At 42.2% G+C, this 26,950-nt stretch overlaps 1 protein-coding gene across 3 annotated transcripts in view; it reads left to right on the top strand.

Moving 5' to 3' along the window:
- The window catches only part of tspan4a (tetraspanin 4a), a 139,233-nt gene that overhangs the window by 83,484 nt on the left and 28,799 nt on the right, over positions 1 to 26,950 (top strand). For all 3 annotated transcript variants that reach the window (XM_061815242.1, XM_061815243.1, XM_061815241.1), the window contains 2 exons: positions 2,981 to 3,172; positions 24,488 to 24,562. In XM_061815242.1, the coding sequence (XP_061671226.1) occupies positions 2,981 to 3,172; positions 24,488 to 24,562 (267 nt within the window). The remainder of the gene's footprint in view (positions 1 to 2,980; positions 3,173 to 24,487; positions 24,563 to 26,950) is intronic.

Here is a 26,950-nt window from a genome sequence, read left to right as displayed (position 1 = left end):
CCTTTCAGGAGGTAAAACCAGTAGAAACAAACGAGTCCCCTTGAGTGCGCTACTGCCCTGAACGTAACTTCCTGCTTCTTCTCGAAAAACAAATTCCTCGAGAGGATTTTCATAGCGGGAGTTACAAAAAGCCATATACGTAAAAATCATGCTTTGTGGTGAAAAAACGGATGGGTCCATACCGGCTGCTGTTTTTTCATTAATAACATTAAAAATCATCAATTTCATGACAGTGGCACTTTAAAGTTAAGGTCAAATGAAAGCAATCACATAAACACAGTCAGCACATAAGGTACACAAATCACATACTACCTGTGTGAAAATATAAAGGATATGGCGATTTAAAGGATATGTGGATGGAAGGGATTCAAACCACAATGGCTCTCACTCTTGTAGTTGAAGGTTGAGTCCACGTTCGATGTTTGGGCCTCGTTATATACTCTATGTAGGTAAGGTTGTTAGCGCGCTTGGCTAACTTTGGCCGAGCAGCGTGAATGCGAACAATACGGCACCAATTTGGGTACAAAGATGTACTAAGATAAGACTTGTTAAATTTCCTATGAGTCCTCACGGCCCTCGTCGTACAAGTTATGAAGTTACTCACGTTCGATGTTTTGTCAACATCAATGAATTGATCACAAACGCGTCTTGTTGTTAGCAAGCTAAGCTAAGGAATACTAGGCCGATAAGCAAGTTTAAGTTGACGTTTCCACTTGCCCAACTTCTTATGAGTACTCACGATACGTAGGTTTTGCAGGATGTGTAGATACTAGCGTTTGATGTTTTCCTCCTCAGTATATATTAGAAAACAGACGCGTTTTGTTGTTAGTGGTCTAGGCTAGGCTTACTTAGGCCGAGCAGCTTCAATGCGAATGATACAGCTCCAATTTGGGTACTAAGATTGCACAGATGGTGATTTTAGTCCACTGAAGTCGTTTCCAAATTCAGCAGGATTTATTGAATTACGATCGGGCTGGCCAGAGCCTCCTATTTAAGCTGCTACCATCACATTATACATAATACCCTGAATATGAAGTTTCAGCCTCATCACTCGGTCTGATAACCTTTTCACCTCCAAGACATTCTTAGCAAACTCTCTAGCTTACTGTTTACTGCATTTCCACCTGGTCTCCTGGACACACAGTGTGTAAATCTTTCTCGTAAACATCATGTCAACGAACTCCTGAGATTTTCTGTCATTGTCCCAACATTCAAAGTGTGTTCTCTGTTCTCTATTTGGCAAAGAAACCACTTTCCAACTCTCCCTTTTTTTTTCGAACCAAAGTAGCTGGATTTCCACCAGCACCCTGCAGGTTAACGGTGGCAGGGACGGACGTTGGTAACTCAGGCCAAGACTGATACGGTCTGGAATTCTTTAGCTGAGTGCTCACATTTGTTTGGCAAAGCTTTATGCAGGATGTCTTTTCTGACTCAACCCTCTGCATTTATCTGGGTTTGGGACTGGTTTGGGACTGGCCTACAGTTTGCACAGTCTGATGGCTGCCATCGTAGTGCATTGTATAATTTATTAAACAACATCACTGAGCGGGAATCGATCCCACTCTGCCCGCAGCACATTCAGCCATGTGTACCACGACACAACCAGTGACTCTTCTAATTTACCACCCCCTATAAAATTACATTTTTCTTGAAAGCCTCTGTTGTTATTCTCTTTGGTATGTTGCCAGTAAGTTTCAGCTATTCTTTGTGTATTGCGGTGGAAAAGTGCTTGTCAATTCTTTTCCAATACAACATGGAACCTAAGAAAAAATATTTATCAATTTTGTGAAGAACACTTAGGTACGGTTGAAAACAGTCTTTAGCTGAGATTTTTGGTTGTAGTAGTGTGAAACTTTTCCATCTCAAAATTAGAACGTAACAGCATGGGCATATGACGCAGGGATGCCTTTGATTGGCTAGACACTTGAAGTGCACATACAATCTATTTGGGCACAAATTTGATTGGTTAACTTTACAGAAAACTGACAAGTGCCCAAAATTGCAGTAAAGTTGCAATATTTGTCAAAAAAGATTGTGAATAATTTGCTTTAACTCGTAAAATTTGCAAGAATTGGTGCAATTGCAACATGATGAAACTTGAAAGGCTGATAGATTGTTTTAATGCAGCTCCTAAATATTCATTGGGTTATCTTTTGTTTCTAACCAAGTGTTCACTGTAGTCAAATATACAAAACTGCAAAAAAGAGGTGTACACACACACATATTTTTGTCAGTGCAAGTGCGTACAGCCTGCTCTTATGATGTGTGGCGCATGCAAGATGTCTGTATTGTCCCAAGTCTGGCCTGTGAGTTTCACAGAAAATAAAAAAAAGAAGAAAGACTAGTACTAGACTATATCTATGAATTAAAGTAGGAAAATGTATATGTTATTGTGTTTTCAAAATCTCTTGTCATTTGTATTGTTGCGAATTACTTGAAAGAGCCATTATACAAACACTCAAAAAAACAGTTGGTCTGTAATTGGTGTGAGGGAACAGCACGTGCTTCATGTCGCTTTCCAATTGGCTATCTATTGGTTTCACATGACAATCATGGAGTCTGTGGATTTGCCGAAATCACTGTTGACCACACGCAAGTATTTGGTTGAACATTTAAAGTTGGTGGTGCCAATAGTGTTCCAGGCAGTGTATAGAGCTACTAAAAAAAAGGCAGTGGGATGGAAAAATCAGTCTTTACACACCCCAAGTTAATCGGTCAGAATAATCTTTAAGACATCAGACAATGATGCTGAAATTTTGTCCGAGTGTCAGCATATGTACCCCACTTTAAACAGATATTTTGTGACAATTAGTTAATGTTGTCAGCCTCAAAGAACAATTGTTCTGACTTCATTTCCATTTGGATGAAGGTCAACACATATGATGGACCTTGTTAACCTGTCACTGCCAAGTCACCACTTGTGAGGCTTTCTGTCTCTTACTCCACTGACAACATTATGTCTCTTGTGTTCCCTCTGCAGTTGGGAGGATGTGGCATACTTGGGGTGGGGGTGTGGCTCTCAGTGACCCAGGGCAACTTTGCCACCTTGTCCGCATCCCTTCCCTCATTGTCGGCGGCCAACCTGCTGATCGCGTTGGGAACCATCATCATGGTGATCGGCTGCCTGGGCTGTGTGGGGGCTGTCAAAGAAAGCCGCCCTCTTCTGCTTGCAGTGAGTTATTTGTCGTCATGGCGCCTGCCGCACATTTGACACATTGAAAAGCTTTGTAATAATGGTCACCCAACAGATCATAACACTCATGACATATTTGAAAATGTTTCATGTTTAGTTTCAAGGATTTGCTCTTTGGGTGACAGCACATGTCAGAAAAAAAATTACCTTATGCTCAGATAAATGTAAACATTCCCTTTTCAAAGAGTTAGCTGCGAAATCCAACCCGAATAGAATGATGCCTTGTACAAGCTCATAACGCACTAACACCCCATAATGTAATAAAGGCCCAAAACATATTACTGAAAAAAATTCCTGATCCTATAGCGCAGAGGTGCCAAACTCAAGGGGCGGGGTCCAGATCTGATTGTGTGGCCCACGAAGACAAATTATGAGTATCAACTTCCATGGTTTGTGTTAAAATCTGTCCCAAAATGCCAAATTGACGTTATGAATGATAACATTGAGATATTGCAAGCATTAATGTGTGCCCTAACATCAGCAATAGTTCAAAAACCCATTGCTCTTGATTTCTGATTTCAAAACTAGGTCATAAATTTCATGTGTAAATATGATGAGGTGAAAGATTTTCAAGGTTTCACAGTCATAACAGTCCTCTGAGGGAAATCGTAACTACAATGTGGCCCGCGACAAAAATGAGCTCCACACCACTGCTAATAATACCCTTTGGCCAATAACGTAATTGTCATGAACCAACGGTGCGGGGGTGGACCCAAATGCAGGACTTTGAGGCAGACGCATAATCTTCAATGTGGTTTATTCCGAAAACTGGGTCATACACGGTGTAGCCGTCCGACAAGGCAGAAACGCTAGGCTAGGCGGGATCCAAAAGACATACGGCAAGGTCCGATGACTATGGAGCAAACTAACAAACTCAACAGGACAGGAACAGTTGGAGAAATATGCAGATATCACTAACCATACTTGATTGTTTAATTTAACACTTGATGAGTAGGCAGACACTCCAGAGACACACTCAGTATTTGTATACAAGCAAGTGTATTTTTCTTCATAATGTCACTTTTAAATTTTAGGGTGACTCTTAAGATGTTCAGCAATCAAACTGACATTTAAGGGAGCACCGTATCCCATACTAAGTTTTAATTCAATCACCAATAGAAACAATAATAATACAGTACACACCATCCATTTTCTTAGCCGCTGATCCTCACAAGGGTCACAGGGAGAGCTGGAACCTATCCCAGCTATCAACGGGCAGGGCAGTACATCCTAAACTGGTTGCCAGCCAATTGCAGGGCACATTGAGACAAACTGTTGCACTCACAATCGCAATTTAGAATGTCCAATTAATAGTGCAGAACTGTGATGATTTATTTATTATTATGATTGAACTGTGATTTTCCAGCTGCTCCACCGTGCCGCCCCAGTACACACTATGCAAAGCAAATTTATTTGTATACCTCATTTCATACACAAGGTAACTCAATGCGCTTTACATGATTTAAAGCACTCAAATACAAAAATAAGAACATTTGAAAATATTAAGTACAATTACAACAGCTTCTGGTGCAAAGAATACCACTGAAACGTGGAAGTAAAGCATGAGAAAAGAGAAGAGTTTTTAATCTCACTCACTTGGGGCTGACATAAACCTCTGTTGACAATTTATTCAATTTGTGTGCAGAATAATAGCTAAATGCTGCCTCACCATGTTTGCTTTGGACTCTGCACTCCACTATTTTACCGGAGTCTGACGATCTCATAGCTCTAATGAGTTTGTATTCCATAAGTACTCAGGACCTAAACCATTAAGTAATTTTTAGACCAGTGGCAGAATGTTAAAATCTATTCTAAAGCTGAGAATAGAGTTAAATGCTCTTACCTCTTTGTTCTGGTCAGAACCCGAGAAGCAGCGTTCTGAACGAGCTGCAGCTGTTAAATGCTCTTTTTGGGGAGTCCAGTCAGAAAACCATTACAATAGTCATGTCAACTTGGAATAAAAACAAGGATTAAGTTCTTCAGCTTTGCTTGACTCTTGCAAGAATTCACTCTAAATATGTTCTTCAGATGGTAAAAGACACTTTTAGTAAGTGATTTGATATGACTTTTGAAGGTCAGGTCGGAATTTATCAAAACACTAAGATTTTGTACTTGGTCTTTTTTTTTCCCAGGTATTTAAGGACTGCAATCCTTTTTTCTTTATTACCCAAAACAATTCTCGGTTTTGTTGTGGTTTAGTTGGAGGAAATTTTGGCTCATCCAGTTGTTTATCTGCCTTAGACAACACCTCAATTGAAGTACAGTCATGTCAATAAGGTCTTTTTTATAATGACCACACAAGAGCAGACCTACACAAAACACGAATAAGAGAGAGGGCAGAAAAAGATGCTGTTTGAGGATTTACATTTACAGTCAGTAGTCTGAATGTACAGTATAATTTATGGTCACTGGCTCTCTATTTCATTATTTCTTGCAAATTGATTTCATTCTGCTAATGCAATGCAACAGCAAACAGCTTTGATGTGCAATGAGTGAATGAATGAAACAACTCATGCCCTAATTAGGAAGATTTCAAGGGTTCCGATTTGTGTTCAAAACACAGTGAGCTTATTACCCTACAAGTAACAAACTTGTGAAAAAAATCTACCTGTCAACCCACTGAATAGGTCAGTGATAAATATGTTTTCATGAGAAATTAGTCAACGATGAGACAAAAAGTCAAGGCTCAAGCTCCACAAATCCACACAGCAACAGAAATGACAAATTGCTTGTCTCGTAGCCGTAAAAACCTTTCCACTCCGGTTTCCTCCCACATCCCCCCAAAAAACATGCAACATTAATTGGACATTCTAAATTGCCCCAAGTGTGATTGTGAATGAGACTGTTGTCTGTCTCTATGTGCCCTGCGATTGGCAGGCAACCAGTTCAGGGTGTACCCTGCCTCCTGCCTGTTGACAGCTTGGATAAGATCCAGCACTCCCCGCTACCCTTGTGAGGATAATCGGCTAAGAAAATGGATGATAATATTTACACAGGTTTGTCCGCTGGGTGACCAGACAATCTTTTCCTATAACAAGACAATAGGATCTACCTACTTCCCTCTGTATGCCCATGAATATTGTCCTTCAATGGGGTCACTGTATTCACACTGCAATGAATCAATCACGACACGACTGTTCTGTTCATCTTAAAAGATGTTTCACCTTTCCTCTGACTACCCTTCATCAGTTCATGCAGTGCAGTCACAAAGTCAAGATAGGACAGCTCTAGCCTAGTAGAGGGTGATGGACTTTTCCCTCTGCGTTGACGGTTGGTGGCGGGGGGATGAAAGAACACCCTGAAGTGGTTACAGGACCCTCGCAGGACAGATTAACAAATAAGCATTCGCGCTCACATTCACACCTATGGACAATTTAGACTTCAATCAACCTACCGTGCATGTTTTGAGGACCTCGTAACCCGAACAAGATAAGGATGGATGGTAGTGTACGCTGAAGAGAACCCTCTGACTTCGATCACAAGAGCGGTGATGCATAAATTTTGTATGATTTACAGTATAAGTGTACTGCATTTTAAGCAAATGTCTTGTATTAGGTAGAGTTGTTCTTTGTGTTGGCCTGACTTTTCATTTTCTTTTAAATGACGGTCATCATAATTGATGGACCTTGTTAACCTGTCATTGTTACCCGTTTTCAAGCATCACTTGTAAGCCCTTGTCTGTTGGTCCACTGGCAGTGTCATGTCTACTGTGGGATACTGTGGGGGGTGACCAAGGACAACTTTCTAGTTTAGTGATTTTTCTTCCAATAGATTTAAATGTCATTTTACAATCTGCTTTAACATAAGTTAATGTGTTTCTGTAGCTCAGACACCTTAATTTAATATTTCACCTTGACTTTCCCTTCATGTTGTCAGACAAAAATATCTTAAGCGAAGGTGCACCAACATAGACACTAAACCCTTTTTTCAAAAAATAATAGTTCTGGGGGGGTGGGGAGTGGGTAGCAGGAAGAGAAGGAATCATCATTACAAAAAAAAAAAAACAGCACAGCAGGAATAAGCAATTAAAAACTCTGTGGGATTTTGTTTGAGCATGATCCGTGACATTTGCTCAACCAGTCGTCTGACCAATATCTCTGCTGTCAATATAATGAGAGCAGGCAACTTATGAGTTGGCTTTAATGAGTGGCAGAGCAAGCCATACTTCTCTGGAAAGACCCTTCCGTCTGCCTTACCATGTCAGGGTAATTAGCATGCAAATGGTTGATCGGGGACATTGAGTGTCAATGTGATGAATAAACTTGGCTTTGGTGGCAGTACACGAAAGTGACTGAGAGTCTTAATGGGACACATTTTACTGATAAGTTGATTTTATGTATATGATGTTCAAGAAATTGAAATTGACAGTCTTTTCCACTAATAACAATCCATTTTGGGAAATTGCGAAATTAATTGCCCCCCCAACCCCCCCGCGGCCAAGTCTTACTTTGACATCAGTCAGAAGTAGAGAACAAATTCACTCCATAGCCCAGGTGGTGTAGGGAAAAAAAATTATTGTCCATAAAGTAGCAGTATTTGCTCATATTTTGTATATTGCTGCTGTCAGATGGACTGCCTTCACCTCTAAAATGAGACTCCATAGCCAGTGTGGGCAAAGGAATGTACTCCTGCACATTTTATAAAGTCTCAGTATTCATTCATATTTTATGTGTCGTAGTTGTTGGCTGGAATTCCCTCACCTCCAAAACAACTTTTCAGGAAATAAAATAGAAAAAAGACTTGCTTTGTTCGAGTTGGTATTTTACCTTATATTGATGTTATATATTAATGCAGTCTCATATGAACACTCGTTATTGCTCATGAACATCAACTACCACTCCAAAATTATGTTCAATTGCTAATCATGAATGAAGAAAGGCCTCGGAACTCTTTTCAAACAGAAAAAATGAGCCTATAAATGTTTCACAATCACGATTTTCACCCGTCTAAACAGCATCCGGCTTTCAATATACTGTAAGGAAACATTACACTGCAGTTGCTTAGGAATAGTTTTGTATTTGTTGTCACAGTGTCCTTTTGAAATTGAGCACTCTTGTGAATGTCCACCAACAATTCTACAAAGATGAGAGGGCCAAAATTCCTCCACAATGCTTTAAGAGACTAATTGTGAGTTATCACATCCTAATTATGTTCAACTTACAGTGAAGACAATAAGTATTTGAACACCCTGCTATATTGCAAGTTCTCCCATTTAGAAATCATGGAGGGGTCTGAAATTTCCATCATAGGTGCATGTCCACTGTGAGAGAGATAATCTAAAAAGAAAAATCCACAAATCACAATGTCTGATTTTTTCACGATTTATCTGTGTGATAGTGAGGCAAATAATATTTGAACACCTGAGAAAATCAATGTTAATATTTGGTACGGTAGCCTTTGTTTGTAATTACAGAGGTCAAACATTTCCTGTAGTTGTTCACCAGGTTTGCACACACTGCAGGAGGGATTTTGGCCCACTCCTCCACACAGATCTTCTCTAGATCAGACAGGTTTCTGGCGTGTCGCTGAGGAACATGGAGTTTCACCTCCCTCCAAAGATTTTGTATTGGGTTTAGGTGTGGAGACTGGCTAGGCCACGCTGAACCTTGATATACTTCTTACAGAGCCACTTCTTGGTTTTGCTGGCTGTGTGCTTCAGGTCATTGTCATGTTGAAAGACCCAGCCACGACCCAACTTCAATGTTCTGACTGACGGAAAGAGGTTGTTCCCCAAATTCTCACAATACATCGTCATCTTCTCCTTAATACAGTGCACTCGTCCTGTCCCATGTGCAGAAAAACACAAACAAAGCATGATGCTACCACCCCCATGCTTCACAGTAGGGATGATGTTCTTGGGATGGAACTTGTCATTCATCTTCCTCCAAACACGGTTAGTGGAATTATGCCCCAAAAGTTCAATTTTGGTCTCATCTGACCACAAAGCTTTCTCCCATGACTCCTCTGTATCATCCAAATGGTCATTGGCAAACTTAAGACGGGTTTTGACATGTGCTGGTTTAGGCAGGGGAACCTTCCGTGCCATGCATGATTTCAGACCATGACGTCTTAGTCTATTACCAACAGTCACCTTGGAAACAGTGGTCCCAACTCTTTTTAGGTCATTGACCAAGTCCTGTCGTGTAGTCCTGGGCTAATTCCTCACATTTCTAAGGATCATTGAGACCCCACGAGGTGATATCTTGCATGGGGCTCCACTCCGAATTGACCGTCATGTTTTTCCATTTTCTAATGATTGCTCCAACAGTGGACCTTTTTTCACCAAGCTGCTTGACAATTTCTCCGTAGCCCCTTCCAGCTGTGTGGAGTTTTACAATTTTGTCTCTGGTGTCTTTGGACAGCCTTTTGGTCTTGGCCATGTTACAAGTTTGAGTCTGACTGATTGTATGGGGTGGACAGGTGTCTTTATGCAGCTAACGACCTCACACAGGTGCATCTGATTCAAGATAATACATGGAGTGGAGGTGGACTTTTAAAGGTCGACTAACGTGTCTTTTTATGGGTCAGAATTGTAGTTGATAGGCTGGTGTTCAAATACTTATTTGGAGCTGTTTCACACAAATAAATCTTAAAAAAAAAATCATACATTTTGTTTTCTGGATTTTTCTTTTTAGATTATCTCTCTCACAGTGGACATGCACCTACAATGAATATTTCAGACCCGTCCATAATTTCTAAGTGGGAGAACTTGCAATATAGCAGGGTATTGAAATATTTATTTTCTTCACTGTATATTTAATTCAATACACTAGAAAGACAAGCTATTCAATGTTAAAACTGATGAGCTTTGTTTTTCGCAAATAAACATTAACTTTGAATTTTATGGCTGCAACATGTTCCAAAAATGCTCCGAAAGGATCATGTGTACCACTGTGTTATATTACCTTTTCTTTCTTTCCTGTCCCAATTTTTTGGGAACATGTTCCACCCATAAAATTTGAAATGAATGATTATTTGCTAAAAACAATAAAGTTCATCAGTTTGAACATTAAATATCTTATCTTTGTCATGTTTTGTGAAATGGTAATTGTTTCACAATTTGTTATATTCCTTAACACTTCCAGGCTACCGTACTTTTTAGTGTATTCAAATAAACATTAAACGTGATTTGCAAATCATTTTATTCTGTTATTATATATGTTTAACAAAATGTCCCAACGTCATTGGAATTGGGTTTGTTTTTGCGCTGTCTTTGACTATTTTTATTTTGTTTGACCATGGGAGACATTTAAGTGTGAAACCCCCCCCCAAAAAAAAAAAAAAAAAAACAACAACCAAGAAATCAAAAAGGGTGCAAACACTTTTCCACACTACTGTACATCATAATTAGTTCCTATTTGAAGTCACTTGTTTTGTTTAGAAATTAATCAGACTTGTCCTTGGGTTCATACCATAGCGACACACTCAATTTTATTGAAATCTGTTTATGACTTTTTGAGGTATGACCTTGTTGCAAAAACATGTCCTAAATGAATCCTATTGCCCTTGAGTCATACAAAAGCTACTAAGCAAATGTATTTAATGTTCTATATTATTCCATTCATTATTTGACCAATGATCAGGAGGATTGCGGGCATGCTAGAGCCTATCCCAGCAATCTTCAGGCGGAAGATGGGATCGCCGTCCAATCGCAGTGTACATATAAACGAGCAGCCAATCACATTAACTCCCCTGGCAACCAGTTTAGGGTGCACCCCACCCCTTGCCCGAATACAGCTGAGATAGGTGCCAGCTCACTGGCAACCCTAGTGAGGATAAGCAATGAGGTGAATGGACAGACGGATGTTATCCAGCAGCTGCTTCACATTCCTCCTTCGCAGTGCTAGAGAAATCATTCCTTTTTATCCACTTCCTCTTTGTGCTGCCACTCTTAACTACTTTGATCTAACATTGCCGACACGTTTTATTCTTTTTATCTTTTCCGACAACTCTTCACCAGGCCCTTTCACCAAGTTCCCATCATCTAATATATTTCCATATTTCACTTCTCCAACTTCTTCTGAGAATTTTTGTCAGCTTCACCGGATCCGTTTTCTTAATACCTGCCTTGCTCTACTGCACTATTGCACACTGCAGTGAACCACTGCACTATCAAGCATATTATGCATCTAATCTAATGAGATCCAATACTAATCTGATATGCAAATAATTCTATGATTATCAGAGGTACTTATGGTATTTACAAAGTTTTTGTGTTTGTTTGTGGAATTTACAGTGTGCATTGCTCTGTATCATTTTAACTCACCAAAATTGGCGATTAACCATCTATTACCACAGCTCTCATCTTGATGTAATGCAGTTTGACACCACTGAAGACTACAACCAAAATAATACACACACGCTGTTAAATAAATGCTGTGTCTTTCTGGCAGTGTCACTCAAAAGTGAGGATCTTTACTTTTGCAAAGGCAGAATTTTTGATGCAGCTCTCATTTTGCAGATTGTCATAATGTTGTAGACTGGTTGGTTTATTTATCCTCCTGTGAAATAGTCCAACCCACAAGGAATTCAATTGAATGAAACTTCATATCTGTAATATGAGTGAATGTTTTCTCACCACAAAGATCAAACTGTCAAGGCTTGGAAGAGGTGTGGCGTGTCTGGAATTAAACTTGGTCAACCATGAATGTAAAGAAAAGCAGACTGTATGGCACACCAGGGACAAGCAGCATGGCCTGGAATTGCTGTTTGCTGTCAACTCTGCCAGTTATTAGCTAGTAGCCAATGCTAACTCGGACCAGGGCAGTTGGGGGCCAACTGGAGGCCTCTTAATACACGTGCTGCAACCCCACTGACGTCACTGCGACTGTCCTGTGCGTCGTTTGCCTTTACACTCAGGTGGAACCCATGTGCGGATTTTGGAGCACGTGCTGCAGTCCTTCTCCAAGTCAGAGGTGTCACTACGGCACTTTTTGGTCATTTCTGGTAGCCGTTTTTATGTCCGTAACAAGGAACAAAGCAACAACAATGGTGACCGTAGAACAGTGTATGATTGAACAAACGAACCTAAATGACTAGATGATGAGATTAATTATACTGCAAAAGCAACGAAGAAGGCGGGAGAAATGGTGAACGTGTGACTAAACGGGCCAATAATGAGAGATGAGCTCTACGGGTTTCTCCGCACAGAAACTTTTTGACGCGTGCGCAGCAAGCTATGTAGAGGTACTGCAAGCTTCAATCCTTGAGTTACGTGATGCAATGTGGGCGTTGTCGGCTGTGTGACTGTGGCAGTATAAAGTGCCCTTTAAGGCGTTACAGGAAGAGAGGAAGTTGTTACATTCCACACAAAAAAAAGTGAAAGTAGTTAAAGTGGCACCGACATGTACAGCATGATTTTTAGTATGTTTTTAATGAAAAAAAAAAAAGGCAGCCGGAGTGGACCCATTCGTTTTTTCACCACATGTCACGATGTTGTCGTATGTGGATTTTTGTATCTCCTGCCATTAAAATCCTCCCGAGGCATTCGTTTTGGACAAGAAGCAGGAAGTGATGTTTTTTCTATTTGCCCTCACTGGCGGATTTGTGTGTTTATGCCAGTTTTACCGGCGGGAAAGTAGCTGTTTTTTTGCTGTGTGTTAGCCAAAATGCCATCTCGTATTGTGGTATAATGTTCAAACACTCGGGAGGATGAATTCACTCTTCACACATTTCCAAAACACCTGGTTTGTCGTGAAAAATGGATTCCACAGGTGCCAAGGACGAGAGCTTTGTGGGTTCCAAATGACAAGTGGGTGTGTACAGTGCTATTAAAAAAAAAATAGTTGGTGGGGACTAATTTGTCTCACAGTTTATAGCATATGTTACGTGTCAATTTAGAATAAATCGCCTTGGTTAAACCGGCAACATATAAAAAAGCACTTGCATTGCGTTTAAGACAATTTAATCACATACACGAAATAATACAACGCAAAACTATAAAATAGAGCAACAATGACAGTTTAGTAGCGTGTAACAAGAGCTAACTAGCTAACTAGATGTATAGTCACCAAACTTGGAAAAACTTCTCTAATAGCAGCAATCATAAAAAGCTCCATCCGCGTCTGATGACGTAATCCTTCATCTCAGAACGTGACAAAAGATCCGCGCTATAATAACTTCATAAAGTACGTAACTCAGGGGTGCTAAATTTGTCGATGTGCGCGGCCACGGCGTTGTTGTCGCTCACTGTCGTTGTCGTTCGCCGGCATTGTCACTTGCCGGCGTTCTTGTTCACCGGCGTTATCCCCGACGCGGAGGTGGATCAGGCAGGGAGGAGAAAGGAGCACCCCACCATGCCCCTCCACTGACCACCGCTGTCTGTGCACCCCCGACTTACTTACTTCGCCCGACAGGGGTCCTCCTGAGTACGCTACATACACAAGACTTGTAAAAGAGTTGGGAAATCTAACAATTATAGGGCTGTCATTTTGAATACTTCATCGGGTTACTCGTCCGTCTTTCGGGGAGTCTGTTGTTAGTTAGAAGTGATCAGCATATCATCTAAATGTGGCTCGAAACGATAGGGTTTATGGCCCCGGTCACTTCACTCGATTGTGAGATGTTCTCTTCTTCAAAAAGAGCTTCCCTCTCAGAAGGGGCGTCGTAAAAATCCAAAAATCTCTCTTGTTCATCTCCCGTAGCAGGTGGCACAGCGTCTTCTCAATGGCGACTGTCCCAGTGTGACAGCTTTAAATGACGTAGCAGGAAATACACTTTGATGTCGAGTGAGACTTCCGCAACTTTGTGCATGGATAACATGCTCTCCGCTCATATTTATTTTTTTGTATAGACATTGAACTAAATAATATTATATGTAGTTTTCATAAAATGCATTTTAAAATGTATATAGGCATGTCGGTGGCACTTTAAGTTTGCAATTGGTGAATTGTGCATTGGGTAGTGGTTCAGTATTCACTTATGTGTAGTCTTTGTGGAGTAGCATGAATCCAGTCTGTAAATATAGTATGTGTTCAAAATGCAACGTCAAACTTCAAAGCTGGTGTTCTGTTAACAGATTCACTTACAGTTAAAATACATCATACCATTGTAGTTACTTTGAGCCATTGATGTGCAATGCTCGGAAAGTCGTTTTCTATGCAAACTAGTTCAAAGTTGGGTTCAGTGTTCCAAAATGTCACGGACGAGACTCGGGGGTGGACCCAAATGCACGACTCAGGTGAGAGGTAAGCAGTGCGGAATAAGCCTTTATTCGTTCCAATGTCGGTTACCAGGGAGTCAGTCCAAACAAGCAGCAAGATCAGTAACGGCAGGCTTACGGGGTAGGTCGGGCGACAGGCGTTGGTCGGTACACGGGAGGTAGACGTCAGGAGTACGGTAGTGCGGGAACGAGGCATGGGAGGCAACGATCTAGCAGAGTCTCTGTCGTCCCCCGGGTCCTATATGTACTGGGTCTTAATCAAAGGTCATGAGGCGCAGGTGTGCACCTTCAGATTAGCTGGCCACGCCCAGCCCTGGCTGGAATCCAGGAGCATGACACAAAATGGCCTAGTTCAGTTTATTGTTTGTGATTAAAAATTTTGTACTGAGTTCACTATTCCAAAATGAGTTGGGTCTTTTTTTTTTTAAATGAGTAATGTGCAAAGAAAAACACGTCATCACAAAGTGACAGGAATGATAGTGAAAGGACATGGATAACTGTGCATTATTTGCAGCTCTACCTACATAAATTCCATATCATGGCAGTGCAGTCATACAGATTAACTAAAGCATTACCCTACAAATAATAATTAGAAATCAATGTACTGTAGTACAAAAGAACCATTGAAGAACAAATTCACTCCCATTTACGCAATGTCTCTGAATGCACCTCACATTCTCATGCTGCTGCGATGTGCCTGCTATGACCGGCGCCTGTGGCCGTACTAAATCGTTTGACAAGATTTCCGCCAAGATATGAAAGCTCGAATATACCAGTAGAGGGTTAAAACAGCACTTACTTATGAACATTTATTTGTAAAGCCAGGCAGCACAGTGGAACAGCTCTACAAGCATTGACCTCTCAGTTCTGAGGACCCGGGTTCAATCCCGCCTGCCTGTGTGGAGTTTGCTTGTTCTCCTCGTGCCTGCATGGGTTTTCTCCAGGCACTCCAGTTTCCTCCCACATCCCAAAAACATGCAACATTAATTGGACACTCTAAATTGCCCCGAGGTGTGATTGTGCGTGAAACTGTTGTCTGTCTCCTTGTGGCCTGCGATTGGCTGGCAACCGGTTCAGGGTGTACCCTGCCTCCTGGCCATTGACAGGTGGGAGAGGATCCAGCACTTCCGTGACCCTTGTGAGGATTAGCGGCTAAGAAAATGGATTGATGGATTTGTAAAGCCACCAAAATGAGCATGTTCTCAATTACATTCATCAAGCATGAATGCACTTTATTTACTTCACGTTCACAGAAAATATGAACTAGTTAGTGAACTTTCATTCAGAGAGCTCCCACAGATACAACACTGTCGATGTGAGTTGTGCCCCCCTTCCATCCATTTTCTGAGCCACTTATCCTCACAAGGTTCACAGGTTATTGTGGCGTATGGCAACAAAACATGGTTTCTATTGTATTGTAGTTCTGCATATCTTACATGATCAGGGTAAACTGAGCAGTGTGTCTGACATGCATTAATGTTTTGACATTTAAGGAATCTCAGTGCAACTCCAAAACCTCTGAGTTCCTCCTAGAATAGCACTTAGAGCACAGATTTCAAGGATCAACTGTTACTATAGAAACATGTGTTGTTTTGGAGGCATGTTGTAGTTATATTTTTGTTGATACTAATAGTTTGAAGAGAATAAGGCAGTTGATTATGTTTTTTTAGTCATTTAAAACAGGGGTCTTCAGAACATTGAAGTGGCATGCTTCATCACAATACCCAAATAATCAACGTTTTTACAAATATTATTGCACCATTTTTTTATTTTTATTTTTGCCATGGTGAAATTTGTATATATTATTTTCATTTCAGAAGCAGATCTGTGGTGGGATGGTGAACAACCAGTTTGCACATTTGCTAGTTTGGTTTTCAGGACTGGGGTTCAAATCCTGGCCCCTCCTGTGTTGAGTTTAGATGTTCACTCCATGCCTGGGCAGTGTCATGCTCCTGGCTTCCTGCCCAGGCTGGGCGTGGCCAGCCAATTAGTCAGAGCACACCTGCACCTTGTTCCAGCTGATGCCTCCAAGTATATAAGGACTTGGGGGACGACTTGTCCTTCGCTAGATCGTCGTCTTTGATGCTTCTTTCCCGCACTCCCTTTTGCCTGACTACTACTCCCCGTGTACCGACCTCCGCCTGTTCCTTGACCCCGCTATTAAACCTGCCGCACGAATACTTCTGCCTGGTTTGGACTGCCTACCTGAACACTGACCTTGGACTGAATAAAGGTTTCCTCTGCACCGTCTGCGTGTCTCTGGAGTCGTGCATTTGGGTCCGCTCTCGTGCCCCGTTCGTGACAGGTAGGTTTTCTCTGGGTTCTCTGGTTTCCTCCCACATCCCAAAATTTTTTTTAATGGAGACTCTAACTTGCCCATGGGTGTGAATGTGTCTGCCCTGTGATTGGATGCCAACCAGTTCAGGGTGTAGCCCCGCATCTCACCTGAAAGTAGCTGGGATAGGCTCCAGCCCGCCACTCTAGGGAGGATAAATGGTATGGAAAAGAGAAGATGGAAGCAGATAGGTCTCATGTCGTACTTCATCCCACCCCAGTTACTGCTGGGACAATGTCAAGCCTGGCTTTCATTAGATTGACCACCTTTAGCATGGATCTCCTCTGCCAGCTTCTACAAGCGGAAGCAGGGTCCAGAGCAAGGGTGGGTATTTCTTTTTTTGAAGGGGATATGTGAGAAACTTAAACAGGTGTCGAACACCACACCAGCATGCTGACCTCAATTGTATTAATTAGCTGCTACTTGTGGAGCTTTGTTATAAAATTCGGAAACTGAAAAATTATAATTACCCAGAATAAAATCACATACCAGTATCCAAATATCAATATTTTTAAAATATGCTGACATTATGACCACAAATCAGTAACTCACATTAGTCACTTATTGAAAACTTCTAAATCTTTATCAGGGAAAATTCCCCAGCCCTCCACTATGTAGAAAATAATTGTCCTGACAAGCAGACAACAGTTCGTGTTAGCACGAATGCCTTTTTTAACTTGACAATAAAAAAAGTTGCTATAATGGTGAGAAATGTCAAAATATACAGCAACAATATCCCTCCAAGTCTGCAAATATACAGTACATGGCTCCAAGGTCACTCCGTCATCAGAAGTTCCATCGCTATGAGGTTGCAGGGAGCGTGTTTACTCAATGACAGTTGCCGTCAGTATTAAATAAAAAATGATCAACACACGACATCTTACGAATTCAGTCTGGAGCACCAGCTAGGGTAGACTCTTTATCTGGCTTGAATTATATGACCTTTATTCATTCATGTCAGGCGTTTTCAATTAAACTGTAACATCTGCTGTATGACACATTCACTGTGTCGTTTAGGTTCTGCCAGGTGGTACGTCGCTACACCTCTCGTCATGCTTTAATCACTCTACAGGCCCACTGCCATTTTGTATTTTATGAAGACAGAATTCAGGTTAAAAACTATTTGCAAATGTCCATGAAAAATAAAAATGAACAATGAATTAATTGAATGAATAACCATTCATGAACAAAATACAATAACAGTGAATGGACGGCCGAGAGGATGGAAGCCTTCTAGGCTATGAAGGCCGCACTGAGTCGTGCCGCTATGCTGGCCCACGGGGCCCCTGTCGCTCTCACTACCGATGCATCGGTCTACGCTGTTGGAGCCGTATTCGAACAGTGGGTCAGCGGCGCCTGGCAAGCGCTTGCCTTTTTCAGCCGTCAGCTGGTCCCCAGGGAGCGCAAATACAGCACGTTCGATAGAGAGCTCCTCGGCCTCTGGCTAGCGATCCGCCACTTCCACTCCGTATTGGAAGGCCGTGACTTTACGGCATATGTCGACCATAAACCCCTCACTTTCGCCGTGGTCCGCCCGCCAGCAACGCCAACTGTCGTTCATCTCGGAGTACACTACGGCCATCCAACACATTGCCGGCAAATCCAATGTGGTTGCGGACTGCCTCTCTAGGGCGATCGTCGGCACTGTGCATGAGCGCAGACCAGGGTGCAGGCCCTCAAGACTTCTGACACGGGTTTGCGCCTGGAGGAAGTCGCAGTTGGTGACTTGGGCGTCAGGTTGCTGTGCGACCTCTCGGCTTACCAGCCTCGGCCGCTGGTCCCTTCAAACTGGCGGCGAGCTGTTTTCGAGGCGGTCCACAACCTCTCCCACCCCGGAAGGAAACCGTCCGTGAGGCTGGTGGCCCAGAAGTTCGTGTGGCGCGGTCTTAAGAAAGATGTGCAGGCCTGGGTCGACTCGTACATGGCCTGTCAGCGGGCTAAGGTGCATCGCCACACAAAAGCCCCCTTGGACCCCTTCGCTGTCCCCGAGAGGAGGTTTGACCACGTCAAGGTCGACTTGGTAGGTCCACTTCCTCCCTCGCACAGTTTCACCTACTTGGTCACCATGGTGGACAGGACGACCCGCTGGCCCGAAGCCTTTCCCCTCTCCTCGACAACATTGTCAGACGTGGCCCCGGCGTTCAACAGCACGTGGGTTGCGTGCTTCGGGACCCCGTGCGACCTTTACTCCGATCGTGGCCCTCAGTTTACCTCTGAACTCTGGCGAACGGTCTCTGCGAGCGGTTCCACTGCTCCATGAAAGCAGCCCTCCGTGCCGGCTTGACGGACGGTAGCTGGTTGGATAAGCTCCCGTGGGTCATGCACGGCCTTAGGTGTGCCCCCAAGGAGGACCTGTTGTCCTCATCCGCCGAACTCGTCTAGGGCCAGCCACTGCGGGTCCCCGGCGAATTCATCCCGGACGCCACAGCGCCTTGGTCCGCAGCCAGGCAATGGTCCTCCCTGCTGGGCCTCCAAAAGGGTTCGCGCCGGTTCCCACGTCGCAACATGGCACCCCAGCTGCCCGGCTGCCCCGTCACCTGTGCTCTGCGGATTTTGTGTTTGTTTGTCATGACGCCCACCGTGGACCTCTGCGCCCCCCATACGATGGGCCGTTCAGGGTCCTGGAGCACGGGGATAAGAGCCTGCTCGTGGACATTGGCGGCAGACCCAAGACTGTTTCCGTGGACAGGGTCAAACCCGCGCACCTGGACACTGCCCAGCCTTTGGGGTTGGCCCACCCCCCCGCCGGGGTCGTCCCCCTTTGCCCTGTGCCCCTGCGCCTGCCGGGGTGCCCTTGACCCCACCTGTGCCCTTGTCCCGTGACTTAATGGACAGTGCGGCCCCGCCCCCCTTGGCCCCTACAGTGCACACCCGTCGAGGTCGGGTCGTCATCCCTCCACGGCACGAGGATTTTGACTATGGGTGAATTCTGGGGGGGCTTGTGTGGTGTTTACATAATTCACCCGTGGGACCTCGAGTTGGGGTGCGGGGGTTCCGCACAGACAGAGTTCCCGCCGTTATGCTGATTTTGATGTCAAACAATAAAACAAGTTCTGTTTCTGTGTCCGACACTCCGCCTCCGACTCCTTTTCTCCGGCGCTACAGTGTAAAGCTGACAGCCTGCATCCCATGGCACAATTGGCTTTTTCCTACCGTAACACACAACTTTATCACGTGTGACAGCATTGGCACTTTCTGCCAATCTAAAGGAAATCTTATCTGAAAAATGCTGGTGGCAAAATGTGTGTGGGTACTGTAATTAAAAGAGCTGTGCACTTTTGTGAAGCTGCTGTGGGTTCAGACCAGTAAGTAACCGTCCACACACCACGGGATTGGCCAACCGAGCTGATGCAAAACTGACCTTGCCGAGACGTTTAATGAAGCTGGGAAATGCAAGCTCTTCATCTGACGTTTTCAGATGTTAGCAACAACCTGGTGGTGAAGGAACAATTAGAAAGGTCTGAGGCATGCGCCGGAAAGGAGAGGAAAGAAGATTATTCGAAGTAACAGAATATATGTGCGTAAATGAGAGGGGCAGAGGAGGAAGAGTGAGGCTCCAGGGAGAAGACATAGCGAGGGTGTACGACTTCAAATACGTAGGGTCAACAATCCAGAGCAATGGTGAGTGTGGTAAGGACGTGAAGAAACAGGTTCAAGCAGGTTGGAAAAAGAGGAGGAAGATGTCAGGTGTGTTATGTAAAGGAAGCATCTGCTAGAATAAAGGACTTTGCTAGGATGAAGGCAAGGCTTATAAGGGCAGGGATGAGGTACAGACAACAGGAAGCAGAGCTAGATGTGGCGGAAATGAAGATGTTGAGGTTTGCTCTCCGAGTGACTAGAATGGATAAAATTAGAAGTGAGAGGGATGGCCAAGGTTAGATTTTTTGGAGACAAAGTCAGAGAGAACAGACCTCAATTGTTTGGAGAGGAGAAGAGACTGAGTGTATTGGTAGATGGGTGCTGAGGATGGAGTTGGCAGGGAAGAGAGCTAGAGGAAGACCGAAAGAAGGTTGATGAATGTTGTCAGGGAAGACTTGAGGGCTGTTGGTCTTAGAGAGGAGGATGCAGGAGATAGACTTACATGGAAAAAGATGAGGTGCTCTGGCGACCCCTAACTGGACCAGGTGAAAGGAGGAGAGAAGACCGACAACAAGAACAAGAACAAGGCGGCTGTGAGGAGTGCTCTTAGATTTTGGATGGGCTAGATGTGTACATCGAGCTGTACTTTGTCAAAGCGTGGCCAACAGTGTGCAATGAAAGCATTTTAACGTTATTATAACCTTAATGTGCAAAGCTAATGGTGGTAAGACTGCACGCTAATGTGAATGTGTGCCAGCACTGCAGCTCTTTTGGCTTGGATATAACTTTACGAAGTGGTCCATTCGTCCAGTCTAGCTATAGCATATAAACTTGGCATGGGGGTGGTTATTATATTTATTAGCATCGCTGTTTCCGTGGGATAGAAATGAGGAACGCTTTGCTCATAGACGCAATTTCAAAAATGGGCAGATAACTAAAGATTTACTTGGTCCTTTAATTTCACACTTAAATGGGTGGGTCGACACTCCAGAGACGCAAATATTCGGTTGCAAGATATTATGTCAATTTTTCTTGTGTCTGCTCATTGGTCTAATATAAAAGATATTAAACCAACACGCCTTAGTTGATAACCTAAAGCATACCCGTGTTGTACACGGTTGAGCATGTTAGATAATGCGGTCACGTCATTTTTTATTCTTGGGTGGGGAAAATACTTTTACGATTGTTGAAATCACAGAAGGAGAAAATGATCTTATTTAGCAGGCTACTTTCTGGTTTATTATCGAGTCACTGTCCCAAGACGTAATGATAAGACATGCTTAGTACTTTCTATCATGACTCTAACAACTAAAATGAAATAAAACACCCACTATTAATCTGGATTTGCACCAAAATTGTATTCAATGTATTAACTGTAATTGCTTGCAATGAATGGATTACTGATTTTTACTTGATCCCTTTAAGGCTAAATTCAAATGTTTGGTCATCTAACTTGGAACTATACAGTTTTGTCCTACACAATACTGAGTGAAAACTTGCAAAACATGTTTGACATTTGACATTCATTAGGATTCTTTAATGGAGAGGTTATCTTATTTGTGTCACGGGCCACATTGTAGGTATGACTTTCTTTGAATGGCCATTCTGACTGAACCCATAAATAAATTACAGTCTCATATAATGATTTTGTATATCTACAAAAGAAATTATACATCTAACTAGTTAGTTTATGGCTATTGGATTTCTTTCCAACGGGGGATTGGTAACAAACAATGCTTGTAAAAATGGAACACAGATCCAATAGGACAAAATTAGCAATTTGAATATTTTCACAAGAAACCTGAATTCAGGATGTACATTCGTGGGCCACATAAAATAATGGGCTGCGCCACCAGTTTGACAGCTGTGCCTTGATGGAAACGGCAATTCAGAGGAATTTCCCTGCAGTTGGCTAAATTGGAGCAGTTTTTTTAAAATTCTATTTTATCTTTATTACCCTCTGTACAGGGATTTAAAATGGATTTTGGTCATGCTCATTTAATTTCAGCAATTTAGAGTTTGTTGAGTTTGATAAGAGTAACCAGCAGTTTACAATTCCTTGATGTACAAGCAGTAATTCAATAGCTATCCTGTGTAGTCTGCAATTAAAATGCCACTTAGCATGGCTAAGGCCTGTGGTCTAAAGACGATGAGTTATGTTTCTTATAAAACCAAATTAATGGGTGAAATATGCAAAGACCACAGGGGAGGCAGATGTTTGTTTTTCTTAAGGGTAAAAAGAGACAGACGGACTTTAAACCAAAGCAATCCTCAAAAGATGTGCGGGGGTGCCAAGTAGCATTTAGTGTTCAGTCAGGATAGTAAAACAATAGGACGTCCTCAAGTAATTCAATGGTTATCAAATAAATCTCTTCTGTAGGGATCAATAAAATTTCAAATATTTTGCAAGATCAGAGGGGACCTTATTTTTCTTCTGAAATAAACACCTGGAAATACACAAATTGATATTTTTTGTCTTTTACACATTTTATGCGTTAGGACCTTGAGGTGGACACAACCGTAAGCCGCAATCGGCGTGTCGTTCACTCAATTTCTCATCCATCAGTGTTGTTGCCGCTGACATCCTTGGCCTTTGCACATGACAACTCCTTTTCCACCATGCTGCACAGTTTTATACAATACAGTGTGGTTTCTATTGTAATAAAATCAATTATCCTTAAAAATGGAAGGGATCCATTGTACTGTGATCATTTCTGTGACATAACAACAATGGAATGGGAAGAACACAGCACAACACACTTTTTCGACTTTTCCTCAGACAAAGCCTGTCTTGTTCTTGTCATGCACAACAATATGACGAAAAGAAAGAATTGGCACACATTTATGGAGAACATTGCTGGGAAAGGAAACTGTTCATTCATACAAAGAAAACACAACATCAGACGTAAGTGGGGCTTCTTCTTCTTGAATAAAGTGTGTCAATATTAAATCTTTTGAACATGACTCGAGCTTCAACAGTCAGCAGTGTTGAAACTATGTGGGAGGGACTTAGATCTCATCAAAACGTCAAATTCTTCATTAAGTCTGCAACGGCTCACTGGGAGATTTGATCCATCAATACCTATTGAGCTTTCTTTGTCGGTTCGTCTGCCTTTTCATCTGTTTATCCGTCCATCTCTCTGTCTATTAACAGTATTTGTCCATCTATACATCCACCTATCCATCCAAATAGTGCATCGATCTAACAATCTAATTCTATCCACTGAGCAACATCTTATGTGCTAATGCTCCATCTATCTCAGGTTTGAAGTGTTCTTTTTCTAGATAGACTCCATGTTTCAGCTCCTTCCACATGTTTCCTAGGATTTGGATCATTATCTTATAAAAGGCCACTTCAGATTATTCCAATGTTTGTACTTTGGTATTCTTGTTTTGAGTTTTTTTCTTTTTTAGTTGTGTGATTTGGGTCATTATCCTCTTGGGGGACCAATGGCCCACACCTGAGAACAATCTTTCCAGCAGTGAGCTACACATTTTGCTCAGGAATGCCTCAATAGTCTTGACGTCTCGTTGTTGTGCATATTTTAAGCCCCAAGCACCTTTAGTACAAATTGGGACAATATTTTATACGAAGATAAAATATTATCCATAACCTCCTCTCGCTGCTGACAGCAGACATAAATAAATTTCTCTGCTTCTATCGATGCCTCATGAGAAAGAGCCACCCATCCTTCACATCTCTAATCTGATAATCACATCTTTTTGTGATCGTCTAGAACTTTTTATCATTTCAAAAGTGCTGAACCCCTCCCGGCGTAGCTCAGAAGGCTGTCTCGAGTACAGTAATTGATTGATGGATGAGCTCGGAAATGTTTCAAGCAGTCACCCGCAAGAAGAAAATGTATCTCGCATCAAGCAACTCATCTTACCCGTAATTTGAACTAAGGCCATATGGGGGACTGGTGGAGAACAAGATGGAGCTCTTTTAACGTAATTATTCAAGGGAGGAAGGTGGAAAAGTTAAACGTTTGAATTTCAAGGCTGAAATATTTGTGTTCTTCAATAACCCATACTTTACTTGAGAGTATTGAACCTTCTCTTTTCTTTAGCGGTTCACACACTGCTGATTTTTCTTCCTCAAAAATGTGTACTTAAGCCCATTCTTCAAACACAAATTCCCCCCACAGTCCCTCGTGGTGTTTTTTTTTTTATCTCCACAGCAATGAAAGTCCTCATGCTTACCTTTGTGTGTCCACAGTTTTTTATCCTTCTTCTGCTCGTCTTCTTCCTGGAGATCATATTTATTATGCTCTTCTTCATCTACCAAGACAAGGTAATGTCTTCTTTTCATTTACTTCACCTTAAATTAGCTTGACGTATTTTTGTATTTATAACTGAAAATGATGTGTAGTCACTATTAAATGCCTCAATTTTTCAAATATTTCTGAGCTAATCTAGTAATCATTTTAGAGAACACCCACCTGATACATTGTTGATACGCAAATGTGTGCAAATCCAATATGTAACTTCACTGAAGAGCAGGGAAGCGGCAGGGCCAGAGCTAATCAGTGTTGCATAACATCACCTTATAACAGCACCTTATACATATTTTAAATGTATGGAAATTAACATAGCCGGATAACGCACGGTAGTGCGACTGGTTAGAGCATTGGCCTCACAGTTCTGAGGTCCCAGGATCAATTCCGGACCCACCTGTGTGGAGTTGGCATGTTCTCCCTGTGCCTGCGTGGGTTTTCTCCGGGCTGTCCGGTTTCCTCCCATGTCCATGGATAAGCAGCTCAGAAAATTGATGGATGGGTAATTTTTGTATGCTGCATACTTCATGTATTGTTTTTGTAGTTTAATACTGAGAGCAAATAAGATAATATATTTTAGCCACACCTCTGGTAAATATGGGATGTTATAGACTGCTTGAGTGACCTTGATTAAATGAAGTGTGGTCTTAGTTCATGTTTATAATTGATGCACTGGAGGCTGAAATGTGTTTGCTGCTCCTGTTGCAGAATTTTCGCAAGCACAAAATCCTTTGACATGTGATTCCCACTGTCACACCTGACAATGAACATGTCATCTGTTCTGTTTATTATGCACCATTATAGCAAGCCAATTGACTGTGTGATATGACTGGATGATGGGGGAATACCAATCCACATAATACATCGATGTATCCAAGTCACGTGTGTCTTCGCTGAATAATTCTCTGAGGGTGGATGTCAAAACATAATTATGTGTATGTGATCGTGTGATGCTGAATTGATTATCAAAGGGCACATCACTCCGCAATTACAAGCTTGATAAACATGACGCTGACCATAAGAAATAATATGAATTGATTATTTGAATCCCGCAGAGTAAATAAAGTAGCAGTTATAAAATAATTAGATTTTTGTTTGTTTGCGCCTTTCTTTTACTAATTTCAGGAATTTACTATCCAATTCAAATGAGCTTTGTGTACGTTTCCTTTCGTGATAGACTAATTTGGTCAGATAACTTAAAACCTATTTTCCTCTATCTGTGACAATAAATGTAATCTTTCAGAACAAGTACATGTGTAGCATGGTTCAGCTTGAACCCCTAAACCCTGGAAATTCAGTCTAATAATCTTAAAAATGTCAACACTTATATGCGTATACTGACGAATAATTAGCATAAATATTCCAACATTAATAGTGAAAAATGTTTAAAGTCACAAAAACCTGCTGCTGTTGTAATCACCTGAAAATACCTGTAGTTACTGTTGTATGTGGAATGGTGGTTGTTCTTTCGAGGCGCATAACGACACCAGCTGCTGCACTGCTATTGAATTACGGGCGCTGTTCATAAATCACGAGCTATTCTAAACCACTGGCGATGCATTATTTATGTGTTGAGACAAAACATGTTGTCTCCAAAGACAGCAGCCAAGGCCAAGCCTGTGTGAGATGCCTTTATGTATTTAGGTAAATAACAATGTGCTGTTGTGTTTTGATAGTTCTCCTGTCTACAACTATAGACCCTAGTTGTCTTTCGGGTTGCTTCTCTGATTTCTCAGTCAAAAGCTCCATTTTATTTTCTTATCACATTAGTGACTTCTAGAGAATAGTCCTGAACTGGCAAATGTATTCCTGAGACCCTTAATTTCATTGTCTTTAACTTTACTGTACTCGTTACAGTCACAATGAAGACTTTTTTGATATTCTTGTGATGATGTTGATTGGCATCTGTCATTATGTCATGATCCTGCCGCTCCAGCCCAGGCTGTGCGGGTGCCAGTGCGGTTGCGCTGATTGGGAGGCGCACACCTGCGCCTCATGCGGGATGATTATCCGGCATATTTATATGACCCCGATAACGACTGGTCCGCGCCAGTTCGTTGAGCTTCATGTCCCGTTCCAGCACCCGTATCCCTGATCGACAACCCGTGTGTACCGACCTTTGCCTGTTCTCCAACCAACCTTGTAAGCCTGACTCCTTTGATACTTCTGCCTGCTTTGATCGTTCTCCTGTGTACCGACTCCTGCCTGCCCGCTCACCTGCTCTCTTCGCCCGACGTCCCAACTACCGCTGCTGCACCTGACTGAGTCCTGAATTTGGGTCCTACTCCCGTTCCAATGGGACGTGACACATTATACAGAAGTAGAATGATTAAAAATGTTCAAAGCAGCCTGAAGTTTGTTCAACTTTTTATTGAATTGTTTTAAACGTAAGCAATTAAAAAAAC

Source organism: Syngnathoides biaculeatus, chromosome 3 (assembly GCF_019802595.1).
Source record: "Syngnathoides biaculeatus isolate LvHL_M chromosome 3, ASM1980259v1, whole genome shotgun sequence".
In the NCBI taxonomy this organism is placed as follows: domain Eukaryota; kingdom Metazoa; phylum Chordata; class Actinopteri; order Syngnathiformes; family Syngnathidae; genus Syngnathoides; species Syngnathoides biaculeatus.
This window is presented reverse-complemented; position numbering and strand designations above follow the sequence as displayed.